The sequence below is a fragment of the Prionailurus bengalensis genome, chromosome B4 (genome assembly GCF_016509475.1).
Source record: "Prionailurus bengalensis isolate Pbe53 chromosome B4, Fcat_Pben_1.1_paternal_pri, whole genome shotgun sequence".
Classification (NCBI taxonomy): domain Eukaryota; kingdom Metazoa; phylum Chordata; class Mammalia; order Carnivora; family Felidae; genus Prionailurus; species Prionailurus bengalensis.
Genome location: NC_057358.1, coordinates 44,535,735 through 44,562,107, shown reverse-complemented (window position 1 = coordinate 44,562,107; position 26,373 = coordinate 44,535,735). Strand labels below are relative to the sequence as shown.

At 37.1% G+C, this 26,373-nt stretch overlaps 1 protein-coding gene across 1 annotated transcript; it reads left to right on the top strand.

Annotated features, from left to right (window-relative positions):
- Window positions 1-611: 611 nt before the first annotated feature.
- On the top strand, window positions 612-16,710 carry LOC122473581 (NKG2-A/NKG2-B type II integral membrane protein-like). The gene is made up of 5 exons (XM_043564250.1): window positions 612-899; window positions 1,157-1,297; window positions 1,760-1,813; window positions 2,340-2,491; window positions 16,657-16,710. Exons 1-5 carry the CDS (start codon window positions 713-715, stop codon window positions 16,708-16,710), a joined length of 588 nt encoding a protein of 195 aa, XP_043420185.1. The 5' UTR covers window positions 612-712.
- Window positions 16,711-26,373: the final 9,663 nt, after the last annotated feature.

The window sequence follows — 26,373 nt, the reverse complement described above, 5'->3', positions numbered from 1 at the left end:
GGTTTTTTGTTTTTTGTTTGTTTGTTTTTTCTGTTTCCACTGTTGTTCCTGCTTTGGATAACTTATTGTGCCATGTAACATTTTGCAACATATGAAATATTTCTTCTAAAATTTAACAATTCTCAGAACTAACCAGATGTTCAAAATAAAATATCATTTTGATAGTACTGCATTACTTTTTAGAAACACAATTTAAAACCACAAATAAAAGTCATTTGCAACAGGAAATTCCTACATGTGCTAAAAATAATATTCTCCTATCTTAGAGCACTTAATTTTTAACCAATAATGGCTTTAACATTGTCAAAAAATGGTGCAACACTTTTGTTTCTCATACAACATTTTAATTTTAACCTGAATATTCTAATACTGTTGAAATATGTCTGTGGAAACTCCTTACATTCACGAGGACAGTATTATTCATGAATTCCTTTCTTCACTAATTTAGTGCCTTACATGTTTTCCAATCAGTATTATTACGCTATTATTGTAAAAAAAAACATTTATGCTATCATGAAACACTTATTTCAAGCTCTGTGGAAGTTAGTACCAGATTTTACATTATTCAACTGCAAATGAGGAGTCTCCCTCACCCTGCACCCCACCCGGTGTCACTGTACTAGCAATGTCGTCAGCACATGACACACACTCTTGATCAAGACCTTCAGGGCAGTTTCATCCACATTGTAGCTGACACTACTCAGCTGCAGACATGGACAACCAAGGCGTGACTTATGTGGAACTCCATCATGCTAAGGGCTCAAAAAGACAGCAAGTGCAACCTAAGGGCACGAAAAGTTCCATTCCAGTAAGTGAGGAGGAGATAGCCTATGCAGAATTGAATCTTCAAAATGCTTCTCGGGACCTTCAAGGGAATGGCAAGAACTCTCCCTGCAAAGGTAAAACATTTAATACAAGCAGGTATATCTGTTTTAGGATGTGAAGGTAGGGTGCAGGTGTGTGGGGAAAGAATAGGATTTCACATCGTTTTCATTTGTGAGGACCAGAGCTGGAGGTTGGAATATGGTATTGAATTGAATGCATTGGTATATTCTGAGAGAAGATTCCAATGATAGTGATGGGTTTGAGGTGCAGGTTATTGTATGTGATTCCGTGTGCATTGTGGGTTCTCTTGTTTGTAAATCTCCTAAATGATTGTTTGCGGGCATCCTTTCTCAGTGTTTGCCTTTCTCTTCCTACTACTCACCTTCATGTCCAGAGAAGCTCATTGCCGGTATCTTGGGAATCCTCTGCCTCGTCTTGATGTCCACTGTGGTAACAATAGCTGTTATCCCCTGTAAGTATGTGTTTGAATGACTAAAAGGGAATATTTCACCTTACTGATCGTTAGTTCCTTGACATAGTGTGTAAATACTTTGAATTTATTATCTCATTTTAATGCATTTTTAATGCATGCTCTAAGTGTGGAATGATTATTTAGAGGTTATCTAAAGTAGAAATAACAGAATACATTTAGGGAGAATTAAACATATATTTGGATTTAATAACTCAAAGGCAAGTCATAGAAGAGACTTTATGGTGAAATGCTCATTAATTCTTGAGATTGCTTAAACCAAATATTGTAAGAGATGGTGAGGTTTGGTTCTTTAATCTTTTGAAGTATTTCCTCCCTCATGTTCATTACTTCATTAAATTTGTCTGGTAAAATAGCACACCCAATTTTAAAACAGGAAACTCAAATTATTATGATTTATTTCATTGAATATTATGTTTTTTGAGAATTGCTTTAATGTTCTAGCTACTGAAGGACCAGAGCAGAACACAACATCCCTGGAAACGACAATCCACAAAGGTACAACATCCCTTGCAAAGTTCTGATATTCTATTTTAGCTCTATCTTCAACTAGGCAAAGAGGATAATAGATTCTTTTGGGAAAAGTGAATTAGGAAATCGCCCAATGAACTTTCAGACATAATGATTATAGGACAGTATTACTTCTCAGGCAACAACACTAAGAAATACTCATTTAAAATTACTGTACCCGTTGTTAACAATTGCCTCGCATTCCCTCCTCCTATGACATGATAAAAGATAAATCATTCCATAAAGGTGGTTTTGTTCACTGACTCTCAGGACATGTAGAGATGGACATTTTTGTGTTTGCTTTATATGGGCACATAAATTAGGGGATGAAAGTCTGACTGTTCTCTGAGTGTGTGTGTGTGTGTGTGTGTGTGTGTGTTTTGCTTTAATTTTACCAGCTTGTGAGGGTCTACGAATATGTTATGTACACGTATGTGTATCCATATACAGTATGTAAATTTTAATTTTGTAACAGTCAAAGCTTTTTGGATAATATCTCATAATCTCTCTCCAGCGTGTCTCTGTTGTCATTGTCTGAAAGAGTGGGTTACGTATTCCAACAACTGCTATTACATTAGCACTGAGGAAAAATCATGGAACGAGAGTTTGACGTCTTGTGCTTCTAAGAATTCTAACCTGCTCTACTATGATGATGAAGAGGACAAGGTAAGTTTTCAAGATGTTTCCAGATTCTGTTAAAAGCTTGTGAGTTAATATTATGCTTGTAGAGTTCATCCATAGTTACATATGTATTTATAGTTTATTCATTTTAAAGTCTAATATTCCATGGTTTGACTCTATGACACATTATTTACATTTTTATACTTTTAATGTACATTTGATAATTTCTAGGTCTTACTTTTCATAGAAACCTGTGTTTCTAGAAATGCTCTTTTTCCTGAAATAGACTTTACATTTAATTTTGCAACACATCAAGGAAACTAGGCATATGATTGTGCAAATTGATTACAAAATAGAATCACACAGTTACAAATTACATCATGAGACAGAAGTTTAGAGCTTTTATCAGGCCTGCCCATTTTCATTTTATGAAATATCTCTGTTTATTTGGAGCTTTATATCAATGGAATCATTCAATGTGCATTTTTCTGTGTGTCTCCCTTCTCTCCCAGATACTATCTGTAATGTGTCTATATAAACACATATGTCTATAGTTTGTGAAATTTCACTGCTGTCTTATATGAATATGACATTTTAAAAACCATTCTCAGAAATTTAGTTTTTTTTAATATGTGGATATTATGAATAAAATTTTATGAAAATTCTTTTCTATGTCTTCCTCAACATATCATAATCACTTATTATATATACCTACATATATATATAACTACATAACATATATAACTACATAATATATATAATATACATATTATAACTATGTAATATAAATATGATTTTAATAATAAAATAATGATGTATAAATGTAAAATGATTGTATTTATGTATAATTATACTACACTTCCCTGTAAGCATTAGTAGGAAATTGCACATAGATATGGGTATATTTCACTATACTAAATTATCCCTATATTTTTCTATTTTATTGTGTAAAATACGTTGTACCAAATAGGCCTTTGATCCAAAGCTCAGCAGTCTCAGAAAAATGAATTAAAAGTTCTGATGGTTAGAAACAGTACCATTTTCCTGGGTTGTAAATCTCAAGGCTATTCTCTTTTCTGAGAATGAGAAGTGTTGGGTTGTGTCTCTTGCCCATTTCTCCAGGATGGTGTCTTCTTTTCACTTCTTAGAAGTCTGTCATATTTCAGATATGATCTCTTTTTTGAGCTTTTAAGATGCAAATACCTGCATCTGCATTTTCACTCTCATACTGGAGTCTTTAATGATCAGAATTTTTATTTACTTATTTATTTATTTTATTTATTTATTTTAAATATAATTTATTGACAAATTGGCTTACATCCAACACCCAATGCTCATCCCAGCAAGTGCCCTCCTCAATGCCCACCACCCATTTTCCTCTATCCCCCACCCCACTATCCACCCTTAGTTAGTTCTCTGTATTTAAGAGTGTCTTGTGGGTTGCCTCCTTCCCTCTCTGTTTGTAACTATTTTTTTCCCCTTCCCTTACACCATGGTCTGTTCTTAAGTTTCTCAACATCCACATATGAGTGAAAACATGATATCTGTCCTTCTCTGACTGACTTATTTTACTCAGCATTGTACCTTAAGCCGTATAGTTACTTTGGTCAATTTTCTTTTCTTTTCTTTTTCCCCACCTCCTTCATTTTCCTTTCTGTCTCTCTGGAATGAATCGAATTTTAATGTTACCATGGTCCTACTTAGCATTTTGTGTGTTACAATGATTATTATGGACCTATTTGAGGAGTTAGCGAAAGTTCATGAATATAATTTCCTCTATTATATTCCTGCATTTACCTTTTTCTTTATTTACTTATGTTTTAACTTTTAATTATGGTTTATTATCCAAATAGAATTTATTTTTTGTGATGCTATATTTCTGATGCTGAGATAAAAGTGAAGGTTATATTTTTCTACATCATTACCTCTGTGATGGAGCATCATTTATAGCAAAGTAGGTCTTTTTTTCATCAATAATTTTATATACATAAAGTTATATATGTATACATATTCTCTAATCTCCTTTATATAAATAATATAGATATTATATATCTTTATGTAGGGAAGTATATATTCATAGATCACAGTCTATATAGTCCATCACAACCCACAGCAGTTTGAGTAAAATGTAGAGATTTACTTGCCTTTATGACCCTTTACCATGTCCCAATTATACTCTAAGTGTTTTATTTCTCCACTTACTTTGAGAATCACATGGAATTTATAATTTTGCTTCAACTGATAATTTTGCTTCAAATATCAAACAATTTCGAAAACACAGGAGGTGAAAGAAAGTCCATTAACCTAGTAAGAATTTTATTCTTAGTTTTCTTCTCTCTTTCTTCCTTATGATCCAAAATTCCTTCTTTTACCATTTATTCCCTTTAGGAGTTCTTTCAGAGTGGGTCTGGTGGTGATACATTTTCTTAGTTTTCCTTTATCAGACAAAGTCTTGATTAGGATGCCTATTGATATTTTTGGTGGATAGTCAATGGTTTTTTATTAGAATCACACAGTTAGTGTCTAAAACTTTTCTGTCTTTCCAGCATGCCTTTTATCTGTCATTTTGACAAGAGAGAAAAAATATTTTGGAGACTTGGGTGTGTACCTGTTGGTGTCTGTGGTTTGCTAGGCTCTCTGACACCAGTCTATGTGAGGTAGAGGGAAATTCCGGGGAGCTCACCTCCATGTCACTCCTCGGGTCTCCAGGGCTGGGATCTGTCGTCTTTCTCGTTATCTTTCCGACTCTATGTTGTCTTATGAATAATACCCAGGGATTGTAGCTGTATTGGTGGGAGGAATAGGGAAAAGTCTATCCAGTCTATCTTTCCAGAACAGAAAGTCTGGTCTGGGGTGGTTTTCATTTGAATGCTCCTAAGATTAATGGTGTTGAGCATCTTTTCCTGTACTCATTGGCCATGTCCACATGGTGTTTGGTGAAGTATCTATAGAAATATTTTGGTAATATTTTTACTTTGTTTCATTGTATTTTGAGAACTCTTTACGTACCCTGGTGGCAAGCCTTTTATTAGATGTATGATTTGTACATGTTTCTTCACAAGTTTATGACTTTCTTTTCTCTTCAAAGAGCAGACATTATCTTGATGAACTACACTTCATCAAGTTCTTCTTTTATGGATTGTGTTCTTGGTATTTTGTGTAAAATATCTCTGCCCAACTGTAGGCCATGCACTTTTTATAATACGTCTTGAAAGATTTTGTTTTCGGGGCGCCTGGGTGGCTCAGTCCATTAAGCGACCGACTTCAGCTCAGGTCACGATATGGCGGTCTGTGAGTTCGAGCCCCGCGTCAGGCTCTTGGTTGATGGCTCAGAGCCTGGAGCCTGCTTCCGATTCTGTGTCTCCCTCTCTCTCTCTGCCCCTCCCCCGTTCATGCTCTCTCTCTGTCTCAAAAATAAATAAACGTTAAAAACAATTTTTTTTCGAAAGATTTTGTTTTCAATTATGTGTGATCAATTTTGAGCATTTTAAATATGGTATAAAGTATATAATTATTAATAGTATTTAATACTCCATTGTTTCCACAGCCTTCATTGAAAAGACTATACTATTCCAATGAATGTGCATTTTTTGGAAATCTGCATTTCGTATTGTGTGGGTACAAAGTTTGCACTTTCTCATGTGTTTAATTAATGTCCTTATGTTTTTTTTTTATGTTAGTTTCATAATTTAAATACCTTCCTGGGGGGGACTGGGTGGCTCAGTTATTTGGGCGTCTGACATTGGCTCAGGTCATGATCTCGCGGTTCATGGGTTCCAGCCCCGCGTCAGGCTCTGTGCTGACTATTAGAGCCTGGAGGTTCCATCGGATTCTGTGTCTCCGTCTCTCTGCTCCTCCCCCACTAACTCTCTTTCTCTTTCTCTCTCTCTCTGTCTCTCACACTCACACACAAATAAATAAAGCTTAATTTTTTAAAAAAAAAGACCTTCCTTTTTATTTTAAATGTTTATGTATTATTTTTGAGACAGTGAGAATGCAAATGGTGGGAGGGGCAGGGGGGTCAGCACAGAGCCTGCCTTGGGGCTTCATCTCAGGAATAATCGGATCATGACCTAGGCAGGAGCACAACTGACTGATCTACCCAGTTGCCCCCTAAATTGTCCTTTGGTAAACGGTGAGTTTATACAAGTTCATTTTCAGAGTTATTTTATCTATTCAAGATCTTCCTGGATGTTTCCTATTCATTTGTATCTTTCTAAAGTTTTTTTTTTTAATGTTTACATTTATTTATTTATTTTGTGTGAGAGGGAAGTGGACAGGAGAGGGACAGAGAGAGGGAAAGGAAGAGAGAGAAAATTCCAAGCAGGCTCCCGCTGTCAACACAGAGCCCAATGCAGGGATGCAACTCACAAATTGAGATCATGACCTGAGCCAAAATCAAGAGTTGGATGCTCAACCAATGGAACCACCCAGGTGCCCCTTTCTAAAGGCTTTTTAAAAAGAAGAATAAATATTAGTTTTTTCAGGTGCCTTCTTCATCAGAGGAATCACATTTAAATATATTTGCGTTTCTTCATAATATTCTCCTCTGATAGTTTTTATTGTGGTATAATGTACATACAGATGGATCACAGCTATACATGCCAATAGATGGGCTGAGTTTTCAGTGTGACCATTGCATGGAATGAGAAAATGAATATTAGCAGCATTGCAAAATACCACTAACAAGTTCTTTTCGGCATTTTAAAAATGGTTTATATACATGGAATCATACGGTATGCATATTGTATTTTTGGCATTTTCAGGTGAAGGTAAACTTGTGTGATTCATTCCTATAGCTGCACCAGTTGTAAATTGTCCACACCTCTTTGTTGTTCTGTTGTCGGATTCTACTACAATGTATTCACCGATTCTGTTGCTGACGTTCTTGGATATTTGGGTATTGATCCATTTGGGGCTTCTTTGATTTATTCTACTATACATCTTTTACAGTCAGGTTTTAGCTAAACGTATGTGTATCATTTCTTCCTTCTATAACCTTAAGTGGCCCTTCTCTTCTTGCTTCTTGAGAGGGAAGCAACTTAGACCATGCATTTATAATGTTCTTCCTTTGTAGCGTAATTGACGAAGGTCAAAATTGTCTCTACCCGACTTTAGTTTCATCCTAAAAGTTATGATGTATTCTCAGTTTATTATCAACCAGTACAAGGTAATTTCTGTCATCTGGCACAAGACATTTTCAAAGATTTCATCTTTGAAAGGTAAATTTTTCAGAAGTCTATCACTTTCCACGTGTTGGAAATTTCCTGGATTTCTTTCCATTGTTTCTTCTCATTGATTTCTTTGTCTTCAGAGAAAATACTTTGAATATTTCCATCCTCAAAATTTTTGATCCCTATCGATGACCTGGAACTCTTCCTATGTATGTCAGTTACGTCGAGCTAGTTCCTAGTATTTTGATAGTCTTCCTTAGTCTTCCTGATTTTGTGAATAGCTGGTCTTACTTACTGAAGGAAAAGGTTTCAGTCTTCAACTAAACTCATTGAGTTGTCTATTTATCCTTCTAATTCTGTCATTTCTATTCCATGTGTTTAAGGATTCTGTTGTTAGGTGAATAATGTTATGTTTATAATTGTTTTATCTTCCTCATATTGACAGCCTTAACATTTTGAAATGTTTCTTTTAATTTCTACTAATATTTCTTGTTTTAACACTTACTTTGTCATTAGAATATTGGCTTTGTTATTGGCCATTTCTGATTACTCCTTGTAGGGTCTATTTTTTTGATATCCTTTTATTTTCTCCAATTTTGCCTTTGAATCTACCATGTGTCCATTACAGGGAGCATATAGATGGATGCTACTCTTTTATTCAGGATGACACTTTCTATTGTATAATTGGAATATTTATTTAATTCACATGAATGCAATTACTGGGATAGTTGGATTTAAGTATACCATTCGCTATTTACTCTATATTTATGTCTTGTTTTCTTTTTCCATTTTACCTGATATCGTTTGTATTAAACATATATTAGTGTTCCATTTTAATTCCTCTATTGATGTCTTAGCTATATTCTTAAGCTTTTTCCTTAGTAGGAGTGGTAGGTATTACAAATCTTTTGCTTGTTTTTATGGAGATGAAATTGACGTCTAACCTTGTATACATTTAAGGTCTACAATGTGTTCCTTTGATAAGTTTATGTATTGCCATATGACTACTGTGGCCATGTTAGGTAACACCTTTGTCATGTCACATGTTTATAATTCTTTGTGTGTGTTGAGGACAGCTAAGAATTAGTCTCAGCAACTTCAAAGTTTATAAAACAGTAATGTTGTCTGTAATCACTACATCGTATATTAGACCTCCAGCAATTGTTATCTGCTAGTTATAATTTTGTATTCTTTAAGAATTTTTTTTAATGTTTATATTTTGAGAGAGAGAGACAGACAGACAGACATGAGTGCGTGAGGGTCAGAGAGAGAGATACACACACACAGAATGTGAAGAAAGCTCCAGGCTCTGAGCGGTCAGCACAGAACCCGACATGAGACTCAAACTCAGAAACTGTGAGATCATGACCTGAGCCAAAGTTGGGTGCTTAATTGACTAAGCCACCCAGGAGCCCTGTTAATTTGTATTCTTAAATATCTTCCAAAACCCCCCAACCCACAACTCCTGATGAACACATTCTACTCTTTGTTTTTACCAGTTCAGTTTTTTAGATTTCCTATGTAAGGCAATACAATATTTGTCTCTCTCTGTCTTATTTTTGTCACTCAAAAAATCCCTTCCATTTGCCCACAAATGGCAAGATTTTCTTCTGTTACCTGCTTAAATAATATTTCAGTGTTTGTGTGTGTGTGTGTGTGTGTGTGTGTGTATGGGTATGTACGTGTATATATATCACACTTTCTTTAATTATATGTCAGTTGGCAGACACTTAGGTTCCTTTCATTTCTCAGCTATTGGGAATAATGTTGCAACGAGCATGGGTATGCAGATAGACCTTTGAGGAACTGATCAGTGCCTTTATTTATTTTGAAAAATGTTTAATGTTTATTTATTTTTGAGAGGAGGGGGAGGGTCAGAGAGACAGGGAGACACAGAATCCAAAGCACATTCCAGGCTTGGAGCTTCAGCACAGAGCCCAATAGGGGACTTGAACCCACAAACAAGATTATGACCAAAGCCAAAGTCGAACACTCAACCTAAGGAGCAGCCCAGGTGCCCCACTGATCAGTTCCTTTAAATACATATGTAAAAGTGACATTACTGAAAAACTGCCATATTATTTTCCTTTGTGGCAGCACGAGTTTACATTTGCCCCAAAGTATTTCATTTTCTTCACAACCTCACCACATTAATTCTCTGTTATCTTTTGGAAAGAGCCTCTTACAGGTGTGAGGTGATATCTCATTGTGGTTTCGATTTGTATTACCCTGATCAGTGATTTTGAGCACCTTTCATGTACCTATTGGCCATTTGCATGTCTTCAGAAAAATGTATACTGAGGCCCTTGGCCCATTTTTATATTAGATTTCTTTCTTTGCTTTTATTTCATTGTTTGTGTTCTTTATATACATGTGATATTAGCCCCTTCTCTGATATTGGATTCCAGATATTTTCTTCTCTTCTGTCCATGATCTCTCAATTATTTGATTCTTTCCTTTGCTGGGCAGAAGGTCTTTCATTTAAAGCAGTCCTGCTTTTTTTATTTTAGTTTTTGTTGCCTGTGATTTTGAGGGCTTATCCCTGAGTTCATTACCTAACCATTACCTAAGTCAAGGATCTTTTCCCTTTTGTCTCTCCCAGTGATTTTATATTTTTTATATGTTTTATGTGACCAATTTTTGTCTCTTAGTTTCAGCTTAATGAATGCCCTTTAACATTTGCATAGGGCAGGTCTAATTTCTTCTGACACCTGACTTTAACCACCACAGGCCTCATTCTGCTGCTTTCCCCTGACTGCAATATGGGGCAAGTGTCGATACATTGACACACCGCCCTCTAGGATGCTGGGAAAGTCTTTATCTTTTCTTCATTTCTAAATGACAGATTTGCTGATTAAGGTATTTTTAGTTGACTGTTTGTTTCCCTTTGACCACTTTCAAAATGTCATCCCGCTTTCTTCTGTCATTCTATGGGAAGAAGATCTTGTGAGATGTTCCTTTTTGGTGTCTGGCATGGCATGCTGACCTCAGAGCCCTCAAAGCACTTTTGAAGCTGTTGCCCAAGACCAGGCACCACATGGAACTACCATAACAACTGGGTCTTGGTACATAAGTTCACTTGTTGTGGCTGTGGCACTAGGGAGGTGACATGTGTAGATATTCCATGGCAACTATACCTGGGTCTCAGGCGCTCACTGTTGTAATGCTGACTGGCACAGGAATATAGCAGTCACACAGGCCCTGGATGACAAGGTACAGTGGTGGCTTGGAGCCAGTGGTCAGCGTGTGGTAGCAACATATAGTGGGGAGGGTGAGTCAAAGGTTCAAGTCTGTCCCAAGTGGCAGTCACTAGAGAGCAGCAGAATGATCCATTCGTGGTTTGTTAAAGCCATGTATCAGGATCCAGGGATCTGGACACAGACCTCTAGCCACATGGCCTCAAATGACAGCTTAAGTGGTCATGTGGAAACTGAAAGTGTCTTGGGATGCAGCAGTATAGTAGCAGCAATGAAGCGTCTGAGCCCTACAGTGGGACTGAAGAGATGGGGCTCAAGGCAGTGGTGACTTGGCCTACCAATGATGGGTCAGAGCCTTGAGCTACCATAGGTGGAGAAAAGTCTTCGGGTGTTAGCTATGGCAGTTCAGAGTCAAGGCCTGGGAGGTTTTGGGGTTTCGAATAGCAGGAGCATCCTTTACAATGAAGACACAGGGTCATAAAATGGAACATGGTGAGTGGGGCTCAGGGCAGCAACATATGCACCACTAGTTGCAGCTAAGGCACATATTAAGACGTTGGGGTCAGGAAACAGCCCCAGTAGTGTGCGACAAAGCCCCAACTAGGACAGGAGTGGGCAAAAATCAGAGGCAGCTCTAGTCTCCTACAGACGAGGAGCTATGGCAACCAATCCCTAAGAGAAGAGCCCTTCAAGGCAACCCTCACTGTTGCAACAGCTCCAGCCCCTGAGAATAGGTGTAGAGGGGGCACTCTGGGCTGGTGCATGAAGTGGGATCAGCATTGGTGAGGCACCTCTGCTGCAAAAGCTGAACACATGCACATAGTTGAAGCTTGCTGGGTTCTCCTGCTCCCCTTCTCTCCATGAGGTGACTTCCCCAGAGGGCATTCCTCCAGGAGCCAAGTGGCTCTCAGCTGGAGGGTTGGGTGATGTAGGCAAAATGCTTCCTTTACTTTCCACGGGACCATCCTGGATTTTTGATCAGCACCTGATTTTTGGGACTTCTTTGTTGTCTAGAGCTTTCCCTGAGCCGTGTTTAGCTTGAAGTTGTTGGTTTATTGTTCCGATTGATTTTGTGGGCAGATGAGCATTATGGCTTCCTCGCTCTCCTTCTTGCTGATGGCCCTCTTTATACGTGTATCATTAACTGATTGTCATCTACATCACATTAATCCTGACTAATTTCCAACAAAATATATTAAATTAACACTAACATAGCTCCGTTCCCACCACGTGTTACGGGTATGCTTCAACTTTCCAAAAAGTTTCATGACTTCACTTTGCTTTTGTGAAAGAACTACATTAGTACCAGTTTTTGCTGAAGAGGAGAAATCTGAAGGGGACTTTTGTTTTTAGGAGAAAAGGCGAAAAGTGGAAATTGTGCTCAGTACTGGTTTTACCGTTAGTGTCAGCTCACACCCCAAGCAGCAAGATTCGTCCTGTCAAGTTCATTTCTCAGAAACTATATACTCTGTATATCAGTATCAAGCAGAAGTTTGAACTGTATTTTTGAGTGTCTGTGCTTCATCTCAATTTATTTTGTGCATCCACTCACAAGGTGTGTTTTGAGGTGTCAGAAAAGCCTAAGGGAGGGTATCTTTTGTGATTTGGGTTTTTGGGCACTGGTTATTTTTTGCATCGGGGAAAGCTCAACAATCTTCCCATGTGAATTAATGATACTTGCTTTTTCAATTTATACCACCTCGGCTTAGGAAAGGTTTCATAAGGAACAACCTACTTTCAGAGAGAACAAGAAACATGTACTTCTAACAGTGCTGTCCTGAGGAAAGCTAGCCCTGGTTTCTGAACACAAATGGTTCACATCTTTACCTTCTCTGCTTTCATGATTTCATATTGGGTCCCTGAAATGAAGCATTTGTGGAGACTGTACCACGAAAAGGAACAAATGCTAAAAACAATAAGGTTTATGCTATAGATCCCACCATACAGTGACTGCTATAATTATGGCCTCAAATATCTTATCTTTTAAAGCTATACACACAGAGATTGTAAAGGAAAGGAAAATACACACAGAGATTGTAAATTTTACCGACATATGTATCATTCCTGCTGATCTCTATTCTTTCTTGTGGATATGCATTACCATCTAGCGTCATTTACTTGCAGCTTGAAGAACATTGTTGAAAAGCAGGTGTCCTAAGTAGAAACCCTGTTTGGTTTTGTGTTTGATGTGGGGTCTTTGTGTATCTTCTGTGAAAGACTGTTTTGCTGAATTTATAATTCTTGTTTGACAGGTGTTGTTTTTTTTTTTTTTTTTTTCCTGTGTGTGTGCAGGGAGTGGGTTTGCTTTGTTTTTTTGTTTTGTTTTTTTTTTTTTCAGTATTTTTCTGGTGAAAACTCCTCTTTTAATCACATTCCTATTTTCCTAAATATAATGAGTTGTTTTGCCCTTGCTTTTTGTCAAGATCACTTCTTTCTGTTTGTTTGCCTTTCATTTTATTTTTCAGCTGTTGCAAAATAAAAGCCCACATAACATAAAATCTACCGCATTACCCATGTTCAAAAAATCGACTACTTTCTTAGAGCGGTTTTAGGTTCGTAGCAAAACTCAGACATAGCACCGATATATGCTGTATTCCCCTACTGTCTATGTGTCAATGCACAAGCAGTTCATGGACTCTCTCATTTGCAAAAGCCCTCAGTGGGGTGGTTCTAGGTTTACTCTTGATGTTGTGCATTTTAGGAGTTTGGAGAAGTATAGAATGACATGTATCAACCATTATGGAGTTATACAGAAGAGTTTCACTTCCTTCAAAATCCTCTGTGCTCCCCCTATCCATCCTTCCTTCCCCCTAAACCCTGTCAATCCCTGATGTATTTACTGTCTGTATAATTTTGCTTTTTCAAAATTGTCATATAGTGGGAATCTTACACTATCTCGCATCTTACACTTGCCTTAACTAGATGATGCACCTTACCAATTTAAGCACACAGGTTAGGAGTGCTATCACATTGTTGCCCAAAAGGTATCTAGAACTTTCTGCTTGTAAAACTGGAACTCAACTCACTGAACAATAATTCCCTTTTTCCTCTTTCCCCTCAACTCTGAGCAATCACTATTCTACTTGTTCTGTCTATCACTTTTACTACTTTGGATACTTCGTATAAGTGGAATCATACAGTTTTATTTTTTACTTCGTATGTATGACTGGCTATTTCACTTAGCATAATGTCCTGGAGTTTCATCCATATTGTAGTAGGTGGTAGGATTTCCTTCCTTTTTCTGGCTGAATAATATTACAGTGTTATGTGTATACCACGCTTTCTTTCCCCATTCATCCATCAGTGGACATTTGGGCTGCTTCTATCACGTGGCTGTTATGAATAATGCTGACTGAGCATGCATGTGCACCTATCATCGAGATCTTGCTTTCAATTCTTTTAGTTTCCTCCATGTGGGATTGCTGATCCATGTGGTAATTGCATTTTTAATTTCTTGAAGAAGCTCCATACTCTTCTTCATAACGGTTGACCGATTTACATTCCCAAGAACAGTGTGTGAGTCTCCTCGCTTTCAACCTCCACACTGAAACATTTTTTAAAAATATGTATTTATTTATTTTGAGAGAGAGAGAGAAAGAAAGAGAGAGAAGAGAGCGAGCACAGGAGGTGTAGAGGGAGGGAGGGAGAGAGCAACTGAAGCCAGCTTTGCATCATCAACACAGAGCCCGATGTGGGGCTCAAATCCAAAAACTGTGAGACAATGACGTGAGCCAAAACCAAGAGTCAGATGGTAACCAGCTGAGCCACCCAGTCGTCCCGACACATTTTTTTTATAGCATCCATCCTAATGAGTATGAGGAGACAACTCATGGTGATTTGATTTGCATTTCTTTGATCATTAGCGATATTGAGCATCTTTGCATATGATTTTCCACCATTTGTATGTTTCCTTGGAAATATGCCTATTTAATTTCTTTTCCCATTTTTTCTTTGTGTTTTCGGTGTTTGTTGTTGTCCTTAGTGACTTGTAGATTCCTTATATATTTTAGATATGATTCCCTTGTTTGATATATGATTTGCAAGTGTTTTTTCCACTCTGTCTTTTCATTGTTGATCATTCCCTTTAATGGACAGTAATGTTTTAGGTTGATATCGCCCATTTGTCTACACTGGACTTTTCCTTTGTGCTCTGTGGTTTTGGTGGCATAGCCAAGAAATCATTGCCAAATACAATCTTGTTTATATTCCCCCATTTTTTCTCTAAGGAAGTTTATAGGTTTACAACTTATATTTATGTCTTTAGTCCATTTTGAGTTAATTTTAGTGTGTGGTGTAAATGTAAACATCCAGCCTCATTCTTCTGCATGTGGGTAGTGAGTTTCCAAACACCCTTTTTGAATGATTCTGTCTTTCCCTACTGAATGGTCCTGGTACCTTTATCAAAACTGATTAGACTGATTATACATGGTTTGTGTCTGGATATTTTTAAAGGATTGTTTCCATGGGGGGTTTAGGGTCTGTCTCTTTCTGTTCCTTCATCTTGCTGCTTGTATCCCATTCCAGTCAGAACTAATGTGCAGGGCAGGGGTATGGATTCTGTGATAGATAATGTGGCGTAAGGCTGATGGAGGTGGAAGACGTGTCACCCATCTTTGATTTTCACACTGACTTAAGTGACTTCACAATCCTCTCTCTTCCCTCAAGTGTATTTCTTCGTCTGTATTTGCCAGTGTTCTTTGGTCATTTCATTATGATGTCATGAGACATGGATTCGTACGTGTTCATTCTGTTAGCAGTTTGCTAAGTTTCTGGTGTCTATAAATATTTTAAATGATATTAGTAAGTTGTTCATTCATTGCACTTTATGATTGTTGTCCTGTTTTTTTCTGCCTCTGCTGTTCTCATATTCTACTTAGAACTAAGCTGGCTTTCCTGATACTGTTTTGAAAGTCTCTGAATTGTGTAAATTCTTCTCTTTTTTCTGTCTCATCCAAAGATATAAATAAGTTTTGTTACTCCTCCAATTTCATCAGTTCTTTTCTATCGCATCCCAGATTTTCTGTAGAGGAAATTTAGTGAATTTTCCATTTCTGGTGAGTATTTATGCACTCAGATTCTCTGTGGTTTCTTCATATAGTTTTATTTCTCTGTTGATCTTTCCTACTTGCTATATTTCTGCCATCACATGTTCATGTAATTATTTCAACTAAGTTTTCTGTGTAGTTTACATATATTTATAAATATGACTTTTAAATACTTTTTTTGTAGTATGTACAATATATATGACTTTTAAATACTTTTTTTTGTAATATGTACAACAACTTATCCCAGTAGAAGTTTCTATTGACCTATGCTTTCCCTTTGTTGGAAGACATTTTCCAATTTCTCATCATATTTTTTAACTTTTAGATGGACACTTTTTAAAATATCATTTAAGAAACACGCATTATTTAATTTTTCCTAGATTTATTATTTTTAATTTTTTTCTTATGTTTTATTTATCTTTGAGACAGAGAGAGAGTGTGTGTGTGTGAGCAGGGGAAGGACAGAGAGAGAGGGAGACACAGAATCTGAATCAGGCTCCAGGCTCTGAGCTATCAGCACAGAGCCCCACGCGGAGCTTAAACTCACCAAGTGGGAGATCATGACCCGAGCCGAAGCTGGACGCTTCACCAACAAGCCACCCAACACCCCTAGATTTACTATTTTTTTGTGTGCAAAAACTTTATGGCAGAATCTTCTCCACTAAAGTCTCCCTGCTGATAGTTTTGTTCAATTTTTCCCAATTCTTATTGCTTACTTTATGACCATGTGACTTTGGAGCTTTGATGTTAATTACTAGTTTTTTTTTTGTTTTTTTTTGTGTTTTTTGTTTTAGAAAGGATGTGTTCAAACACTGCAGGTCAGTAGGCTTCCACCTTCCACAATGTGAGGTCTGCACACGTGTGTCTGAGTGTGGGAGGGGACTGTTCATAACTTTACTACCAATTCTCTGACCTCCTGTGCTCTTACATTCTCCTGGGTTCCTCTTAGTCTCCTCTCCATCTGCGCATATTTTCTCCATCAGCTAAGAGTGTTAGAGAGCCAATGTCAACTCTTCCGTTATATTCTCACATCCAGTATCTTTCCATTATATTTATGGGGCTCACAGTGCTTGACACAAACACCGCAAGCTCTGACCAGGACAAGAATGGGTTTTCTTCATCATTACCTAGCAAAATCAGCACTTGGAGCTGAAACATCAATGGGTACCTGTCCCCATCCCCAGTGCTGATCAGGTCTCCCAGCACCCTTGCTCTTTGCAGCTTCTCCCAGTTGTAACAGCTGCAGTCTTCTTATCACTGAGCCAGGGGTGGGCAGGTGGGGAGGCACGGGAGCATCCTAGGCGAGAAGATGACAAATGTGCTTCTGACTTGAATCTCCAGGATTTTTTCCAATGTACATATTTCATAAGTTATTAACCTGTGATCCATTTTCTAAACTCTGAAATTGTTTTCACGGTCAGTTTGTCCTCTTCACTTAGTCCTACTAAGATAATTTTATACTTTAGTGTCCAGTGCGTAACATTATATTACAATTTGAAAGCTTCTATAAAGGAAGAAAAGATGAACTTTTATTTGCTTTTACAGAATTATTTGAGTATAAGAACTTGTATTTGACTTCTAATGAAATTTATTTTCTCATAGTTTTTGTCGAAATTACTCTCTTATACTATATGGATTAGAGGCTCCCAGAAAAGCCATCATAGTTCATCTGTGCAGCCAAAAGCCTTAACATTTTCTTCCAAAGTGTAAGTTTCTTGACAACTTTGTATTTTATGCCTTACAAGGATTAATCTTTGAAAGAAACAGAGCAATATGTGTAGAATCAGATAAACAGAGTTGTTGATGGTTTTCCATAGAAGAATAGTATGGGAAATATTCGGATTGAGGTATATAACTATTAGTCAAGTTAATGGTTTATTCAACAAAATACCCCGGTATATATTGTTAAGATTAATGAGGTATAATTCTTTCTATTTCAGGTTGTCAGTATCTTCAAAGAGTGACAAGAATTGTCCATATTTCTATTTTTATTTTAAAAAATTTGGTTTTGCACCCTGCTTTGGAATAAGACTGTATGTTTGTAAGCACCAGGCATTTTAGTTGCTTCATTTTGGCATAATGCTATTTCATCATTTATAAAGAATACATCTCTCATTACTTCAAAAACCATCCAATCCTTTTCTCTGCATATTTAAGAGATGGTTTTTAGTATAATTTTAGGTTCACAACAAGATTAAGAGGAAGGTACAGAGATTTCCTATATTGTCCCTGTCTGCACATATCCATGGACTCTCCCATTATCACCATCACTCACTAGAAGGTTTCATTTCTTACGAAGGATGAGTCTGCATTGGGACGCCTGGGTGGCACAGTCAGTTAAGCGTCCGACTTCGTCTCAGGTCATGATCTCACAGTTTGTAGGTTTGAGCCCCGCATCAGGTTCTGTGCTGACAGCTCGGAACCTGGAGCCTGCTGCAGATTCTGTGTCTCCCTCTCTCTCTGCCCCCTCCTCCAATCAGGCTCTCTCTCTCTCTGTCTCCAAAATAAATAAAAATTTAAAAAAATGTTAAAGGATGAATCCACATCAATGCATATATATCACCCAAAGTCCAAAGTGTACTGAGACTTCACCATTGGTGTCACAGAACTGTTTCTCCAATTTAATTATATTAATGTAAAAAAATATACTCAGGTATATATTACTCATTTCTTAAGCTTTTGCTGTTTAGTAAAACAAATTATATATAAGTTAGATATCATAATATTATTGTAAAATTCTGAATGAAGTGAGTAATTCCACTTACATTTCCTACTTAATTGATTTCTTCTAGCCCTTAAAAGGCCTCAAATGAGGATTGAGCAACCCAGGGTGACAAAGGTATGAGTCAGAATTAAGGCAGGAGACAGAAACAAGGGGAAGTTGAGGTAAACAATTACTATCTGCTTGTAAGGGAAAGTCTACGAAGAGGAAAGCCTACTAAAATAAAGAAAATTACAAAGACTATCATAGAATTAAAGGACGGATCACTGAAGCCAGGTCTACTCTCTGAAGATGGGATTCAGATGCCATTGAAGACGAAGTGGCTACACACAGCTTCACAGCTGACACGCTCACTGAAATGGCCTGGGACAGAGGAGCTCCACACTCCACGGCCTGAACCTGGTGAGGAAGGATCTCAGGCTGTGACTGGCAAACAGGAACAACTCCCTGTTAGAGCATCAAGAGAAAAGACCAGAAGACAGGAAACTGACAGATTGCCTACAAGAACTTGCTGGAGAACGAATACACAGGACTTCTTGCAAGCGTGCACCTGGCAACAAAGCCATAGTGGCCAAAGGAGAGAAAATATCATGAAACCAGGAAGAAGACCCCTTTCTGCTGCACTGTCTCTCCATTGTCCCTTACCGACAAAAGTCAATTTTATGCGAGATGACCAGAGAGAAAATGGATAGGATCTTACACCGTTATCTGAGAAAAGGGCACTGAGGGTGGATTTGGAGCTGAGAGTACTAAATGAACGGCCCCTCAGGATTATCATAGAACAACCACAGAGTTGGTGTATAAGAGCCATTCAGATTGGCCCCACTTCCTCCGAGAATGGAACCAAAGTGTACTCTCCCAATCTGTCTTGGTGCCACACGATCAAAGGTTACACTCATTTCAAGGTAGAGATTGGTTTCTAATTGGATAATAACCAGTGTCTTATATGTTGTTTTCTTCACCTGGGTTCAGATATTTTGGAAGAGATTTAGTTTTTTTAATGTTTTTATGCACACACTTCTCACAGTCTTTACAACAATGCAAAAAAAAATAATAAAATGCTAAATAATGGAGAAAACAAAAAATTAAAATCGACAGATATTTGCATGGGTCCAACAGCTAGTTATTGCCAGAATTCAAGATAAACTTGAGTAAGTTGATAATGACTCAGAGATATTTCCAGCCCAAATCAATTACAAGAAGGAGAGAGTTTAAACTCGATTATTACTTGCAAAAGAAATTCATATTTCATATATACTTTTGTTTGTGGAGATAGACATATTCTTCATTTTCTCTGTACATAATCCTTATGCTCTTCTAGAAAAATTATATGAACATTCAAAATGAATTGAATAATTGTTAATGGTAGCTGTAACTAATTACTAAAGTCGTGTTTCATACAACCCAAGATTACAATGACATTTGAAAATTAAGCATTTATTTTTCTTTCACCTGTTTGTGGTTGGGCTATGATAGGGTTGATTGAGGCTGGGCGTGCATGCACTTGACTGCAGACTACATACAGATTCAGCTCAGATCTCTTTATAGATTTCATTCTTAGAGGACCAGGCTACATGGTATATGATCTTTTATACCAGAGGTAACAGCTAGCAGAAATGGGTTTCTTATTGCCCGGTCTCTGAATTCATAAGATATCACATTCCCACTCACATTATATTGTGAAAACAAGTGATCACATCCTTACATTATATTGTGAAAACAAATCACATGGGCCAACTTCTCATGGTTGTCTGTAGAGTATACTCTTTTCAAAGTGGTCAGAGGGAAGAAATGTAGATTCACTGAAAATAACCTAATCTAACATTGTAGCCATAGGGATTTTTTTTTATTACATTTCATGAGATAGATAAGCTTGTAAAAGAAAATTACTGGGAAATAGATTTAAAATTTAGTATTCTCTTCCCTTCCCATCTGGATTTTTTGCTTCTGTGCCCAAAATCCTTGTAAAGCAGTTTTGTACAGTGCCAGACATGGGGGTATAGATGCTTTCACCATGGTCCTTGATCAAATAAGGTATAAGCAGAATGAAATAAAGTTTAAGGACATTGGCAGTGAAACTGGTCACTTTATGTAATTTCTAAGTGCACACTCTTAGCCCTGGGGCTCAGTTACAGAACTGCTGTGGCTCAGGTTCCTCTGAGGGAAAATATGATAAAAAGAGGATCTTATTCATAGTTACTTGCAGATTATTTGAACAGTACTTCTTGGCCCATAAGTATTCACTATCTCTCAGGTATTTCGGCTTAAGATCTTGATGCTTTTGTGCCATCACCTGTGTTGTGATAATCTGAATTATAACACTTTCATAGGCTGTTCTGAGGAACAAATAATAATACATAATATAATGCCTACAGATCCTTAAAATAAAGCCCAAGCACATGAAGTTCTTGCTGTCTGTGATCTCTTCATATTTTGCTTTTCCCAATGTTCAATAAAGGCCATTTTCCAATAAAACCAAAGCCATATAATTGTCTTCTTCTTTCCAGCCAGTGAAAGAGCCAGGCATCAGAAATGTAATTTGACAATGATTTTGATCATATACATTAAAGACATTTGCACTTAAAAAAAGTGAGAAATTCAATACACATCATGTATGTGCACTAGAGCAATTTTTTCTGTATATGTGTTTCCTGTTTTGAAATCAAGTTGCAATTACTGTTGTTTCCCTTATTGGTCAAGAACCCCAGTCTCCTCACAAAGTGTGTTATCTGGGCATATGCAAAGATTGTCTCTTTTGGAATTGAAGAATTTGAAAGGGATTGTTAAACTGTGACATGATAACCTGTTTGATTCCTAGATTCGGGGATCCTTAGGGTCCAAGGGGAAGAAGGAACCGAAATGTCCTTTCCCTTCCAATGTTGGAGTATCCCATCCACACATATGCATCTATTACCACCAAGAATGGAGAAATTTAAGAGATGCTGCTAAATACATTCCAATGTAGAACACCTCCCATTTTCTTCCAAAGCATGTTTTACATGTCTAAATACATACAAAAAACAGTGCCTAAATTATTACCCATACCCATAAGAAACCATGGGAATTATTCTTGAGCTTGGGTTAGGGGATCTACAAAAACCACTGGCGATATATAAGTATGGAACATTATTAGGGAACTGCTAATCAAGAATAGATTGAGAACAGAAAGAGTCACAGAGAAGTCAGGGATATAAAGATCAAATTGGTAATTTTCTCTGTGTCTACCTTTGTGAGAATATCCATAGGTATCGAACATAATGGACTCGTTATTTTGGATTCCAGAATTAAATTACCCATTTAGTAATAAATTCAGAGGAAGATGGTGCCCTTTTAAAAGCGACTTTTGTTGGAACAGAGCAGACAATGTATTCTTTGCAGGCAGCCATTGCCAAGGAGAATGCAGGAAGGACTGAGCTGTGTATCCCTAATCTCTTGCACCAAAGGTACTAATCTGAAAATTCTGTTTTCTGGTAATTAATGCATGTAGTTGGAGAGAAAAATAGAGGGGCACCTGGGTGGCTCAGTCGGTTTAGTGTCTGACACTTGATTTTGGCTCAGTTCACTATCTCATGGATCATGATATCGAGTAGCTCATCAGGCTCTGTGCTGACAGCACAGGGCCTGCTTGGGATTTTCTCTCTCTTCCTTTCTCTCTCTCCCTCTCCCTCTGCCTCTCCCCCCTCCAGCATAAATATATTCATTTTAAAAAATAATCCTTGAAAACAAATTCACTTTGCCATCATATTTCAAACATATTTTCACTTTTTTTGACTTCCAATTCATCCATCTCTCTTAGGTCACTTGGTTTGCCATTATTAGAAATAGTTAAACATATACCTTTATATCATAAAAAGTAAATTCTAACTACCCATATTATTTTGAGTAATTTTGAGTGTGTTGTCTTTTATACTGCTAGGCATAGACCTTCATTAGAGTTAAATGCCAAAAATGGGTACCCACATTGCTACATGTAACAAAGAACATTATCAATTATGTAATGAAAAGCATAAGTGTGTACAAATACAGGAATAATAGATATAAGACATTCAACTTCAGAAGACATTAGTGAATTTTACATTCTTTGGCATCATTAATGAATGTTTTGTTCAAATCCTACCTATACATAGAAAGAAACAGTCAAGCAAAATGAAGAGATAGAAGACTATGTTCCAAATGCCAGAATAAGATAAAATCTCAGAAAAAGATTGAAATACCATGGTGACAAGCAATGTACCTGATAACCAGTTCAAAGGAAGGATAATAAACATGTTCACCAAACCCAAGAAAAGGGTAGATGAACACAGTGAGAACTTCAACAAAGAAATGGAAAATAGAAAAAAAGAACCAATCAGACTTGAAGAGTACAATGATGGAAGTTTAAAAATACACTAGAATGAATCTATAACAGATTAGGTGATGCAGAAAGGATCATCTACCTGGAAGACAAGGTAGTAGAAATCATGCAAACAGAACAATAACAAAGAATTAATTATATTTTATTTTTATTTACTTTTATTGTTTAGAGAGAAAAAGAATGCATGAATAGGCAGAGGGACAGGCCAGAGAGAGAGAGAGAGAGAAAGAGGAAGAGAATCTGAAGCAGGTTCCATGCTCAGTGCAGAACCAGATATGGGGCTTGATCCCTTGACACTGGGATCATGACCTGAGCTCAAACCACGAGTTAGAGTCTCAACTGACTGAGCTACTCCAGTGCCTCAATTCTACAAAACTTTTAAAGTGAGTTAATACATCTTCATCTTAAATTAGTCAAAACTGATGACAGTGGAAAGTTTCCAAATCCATTCCATATGGACAGCATTACCCTGAAATCAAAACCAAACAAGGACACAACACACACACACACACACACACACACACACACACACACCACATTGTACGCCAATATCCCTGATCAACATGCAACAATCCTCACCCAAATATTAACAAACTGAATTCCACAATACAAGAAAAGGATCTTACACCATGATTACATGGGCTTATTCCACTTATGCAAGGATGGTTCAAGACCTGCAAACCCATCAAGTTGACACACCACATTAACTGACTGAAAATCAAACTCATATGCTAATCTCAATAGATGGAGAGAAAGCACATGACAAAATTCAACATTCATTTATAATAAATACTTCCCAGAATGTGTGTGGAGAAGGAATGTCCCACCATATAATAAAGTTCATATTTTACAAACCTACAACTAACATCATTTGCAACAGTGAAAAGCCAAAAGCTTTTCCTTTCACATCAGGATCAAGATGAGAAAGTCCACTCTTACAGCATTTATTCAACTTTTATTTGACACTGGAGGTCCCAGACACAGAAATCTGAGAAGAACAAATAAAAGACACCCATGCTGATATGGAAAGTACTAAGAAGTCACTATTTGCAGATGACATAATTCTCTAGAAAAAAAAATATACTGAGAGACTACGCCGAAGAAACATATTAGAACTAATAAATGAAATCAGTTAAATTGCAGGATACAAAATAAAGAGAAATCTGTTGCACTTCTATACAGTAGTAATAAACTATGAGAAAGTGAAATTAAAACAATCGCATTTCTAATTGCATTTATAAGAATCAATTACCAAAGAATATTTTAACCAAGGAGGTGAAATTCTTACACGCTGAAAGTGTAAGCTATTGTTAGAAGAAATTTGAGGATGCCACAAAGAAATAAATAAGATGATATATACTGTGCTTATGGAATGGAAGATATGATATTGTGAAAATATCCATATTATGCAAAATGATGTATAGATTCAATGTAATCATTATGAAAATACTAATAGCATTTTCATAGAACTAGATTAAATACCTCAAAGTTTGTATGGAACTACAAGAAACTCTGAATACCCAAAGCAATCATCAGAAAGAGGAACAAAACTGGAAGAAACATATTTCAAAGTCTACTACAAAGCTCTAGCAATCCAAGCAGTATGGGACAACAATAGACACATAGATCAAAGGAATGGAGTAAAAAGCACAGAAATAAATGTTGTCTATGTGATCAATTAAATGTGACAAGAAGGCAAGAAGGGACACAAGGGAAAAGAGAGTCTTCAGTAAATAGTGTTTATAAAACTGGAAAAATACGTGTTAAAGAATCAAACTTGACTACTTGCTTATACCAAACGCAAAAGAAACCTAAAATGAATTAAAGAGGTAGGGGTAAGACCAGAAACAATAACTCCTAAAGAAAGCATAGGCAATAAACTCATGGAGATAGTTCTCATCATTATTCTTTTGGATCTATTTTCATAGAGAATGGCAGCAAAATGAAAAATAAACAATATGACAAACCACAAGGCATTTGCCCAGTCAAGGAAACTGTCAACAAAACAAAAAGGCAACCTACTGAATGGGAGATGATATTTGCAAATGATATATTGGACAAGGGGTTAATATCCAAAATATATGAAGAATTGCTACATCTTAACACAAAAGGAATATAAACACGTGGTTAAAAAATGGACCGAGGACCTGAATAGATATTTCCTAAAAGAAGACATCCAGATCACCAACAGACATGTGAAAAGATGCTCAGTATCACTTATCATCAGGAAAATTAAATCAAAACCATAATGAGATAGCACCTCACACATGTCTGAATCAAAAACACATGAAATAACAAATATTGGTGTGAATGTGGAGAAAGGGAATCGTACGGACTGTTGGTGGGATTTTAAATTGATATAGTCACAATGGGTAATGATATGGAGGTTCCTCAAAAACTTTTCTCATTTTTTGACACCATTGATGGACCAAGAGGGTTTTCTGCTAAATGAAATGAAGCAGACAGAGAAAAGCAAATACCATATGATTTACCTAATGATGTCTAATCAAAAACAAAGAAACAGACAAATAAACAGACAAAATAAATAGACTCATATACAGAGAGACCAAAGCTGTTGATTTCGGTAGGGGGGTGGGGACAAGGGATGGTTGAAAGAAAGTAAGTGGCACAAACTTTCAGCTGTAAAATAAATAATTCACAGGGATGTAAATTGTTGTAGACTCTGGGTCTAAAGTTCTCTCTTTTCTAACAAGAGAGGGGGACACAGGATGGAAAATGAGAGATGGCTAATGTCCAGGAAAACACAAGAGCTCCGAATAAGGGTCCTTGCCCCATTTTTATTACAATCAGAAGGCTTACAAACATGGTGACAGATGTGCACAAAGAGACAATGAATCTGGGAACATTAACTTGTGGACGTGAGGGAAAGGGGTTCTTGAAGATATTTGGGGTTAGGGGTTTGGGTTAAAACAAAACAAAATCTGGGCGCCTGGCAGTCGGGAGGAAGGTTGTTTACAGCGGACATGAGGCATCACCTCTGTATATCTTAGCTAGTCTAGGGGATGAGGCAGGAGGGGAAATACCCTCAGAGTTAACAAGGCACCTTTTTTTTTGTTAATCATCTCTGCTCTGGGCTGCTTCACCTGGAGCACTGCGATCTATAGCCCAACTTACCTGTTTACCTAACTTGGCCCTTTCTTCTTGTGAAAGCATCTTCCTGCTCTAGTACTAAATTGGGGGTGTTTCCACCCTGAATATGTAATCTTGTTTATTTCATATACCTACATTCTATATTGGTGCCTTTGCCCCTCCCTCTCTATTCCGGGGGCTCTGCACCCCCTCTCTATTCTGGGTTGCCTTTGCACCTCCCTATTCATGGTTGCCTTGTCTTGTTTACCCAAACTCACGTGAGAGCGTCCTTTGACTTTGTATTTCTTTATGCCTTGTTAACCCATTGGTGTAAGCCCAGGGGAT

Coding starts and splice junctions, on each gene's coding strand:
- LOC122473581 (XM_043564250.1), top strand. CDS start 713: ATGGACAACCAAGGCGTGACTTATGTGGAACTCCATCATGCTAAGGGC. Junction 1,298..1,759: donor AACAATAGCTGTTATCCCCT/GTAAGTATGTGT, acceptor TTAATGTTCTAG/CTACTGAAGGACCAGAGCAG. Junction 2,492..16,656: donor ATGATGATGAAGAGGACAAG/GTAAGTTTTCAA, acceptor TTTTTGTTTTAG/AAAGGATGTGTTCAAACACT.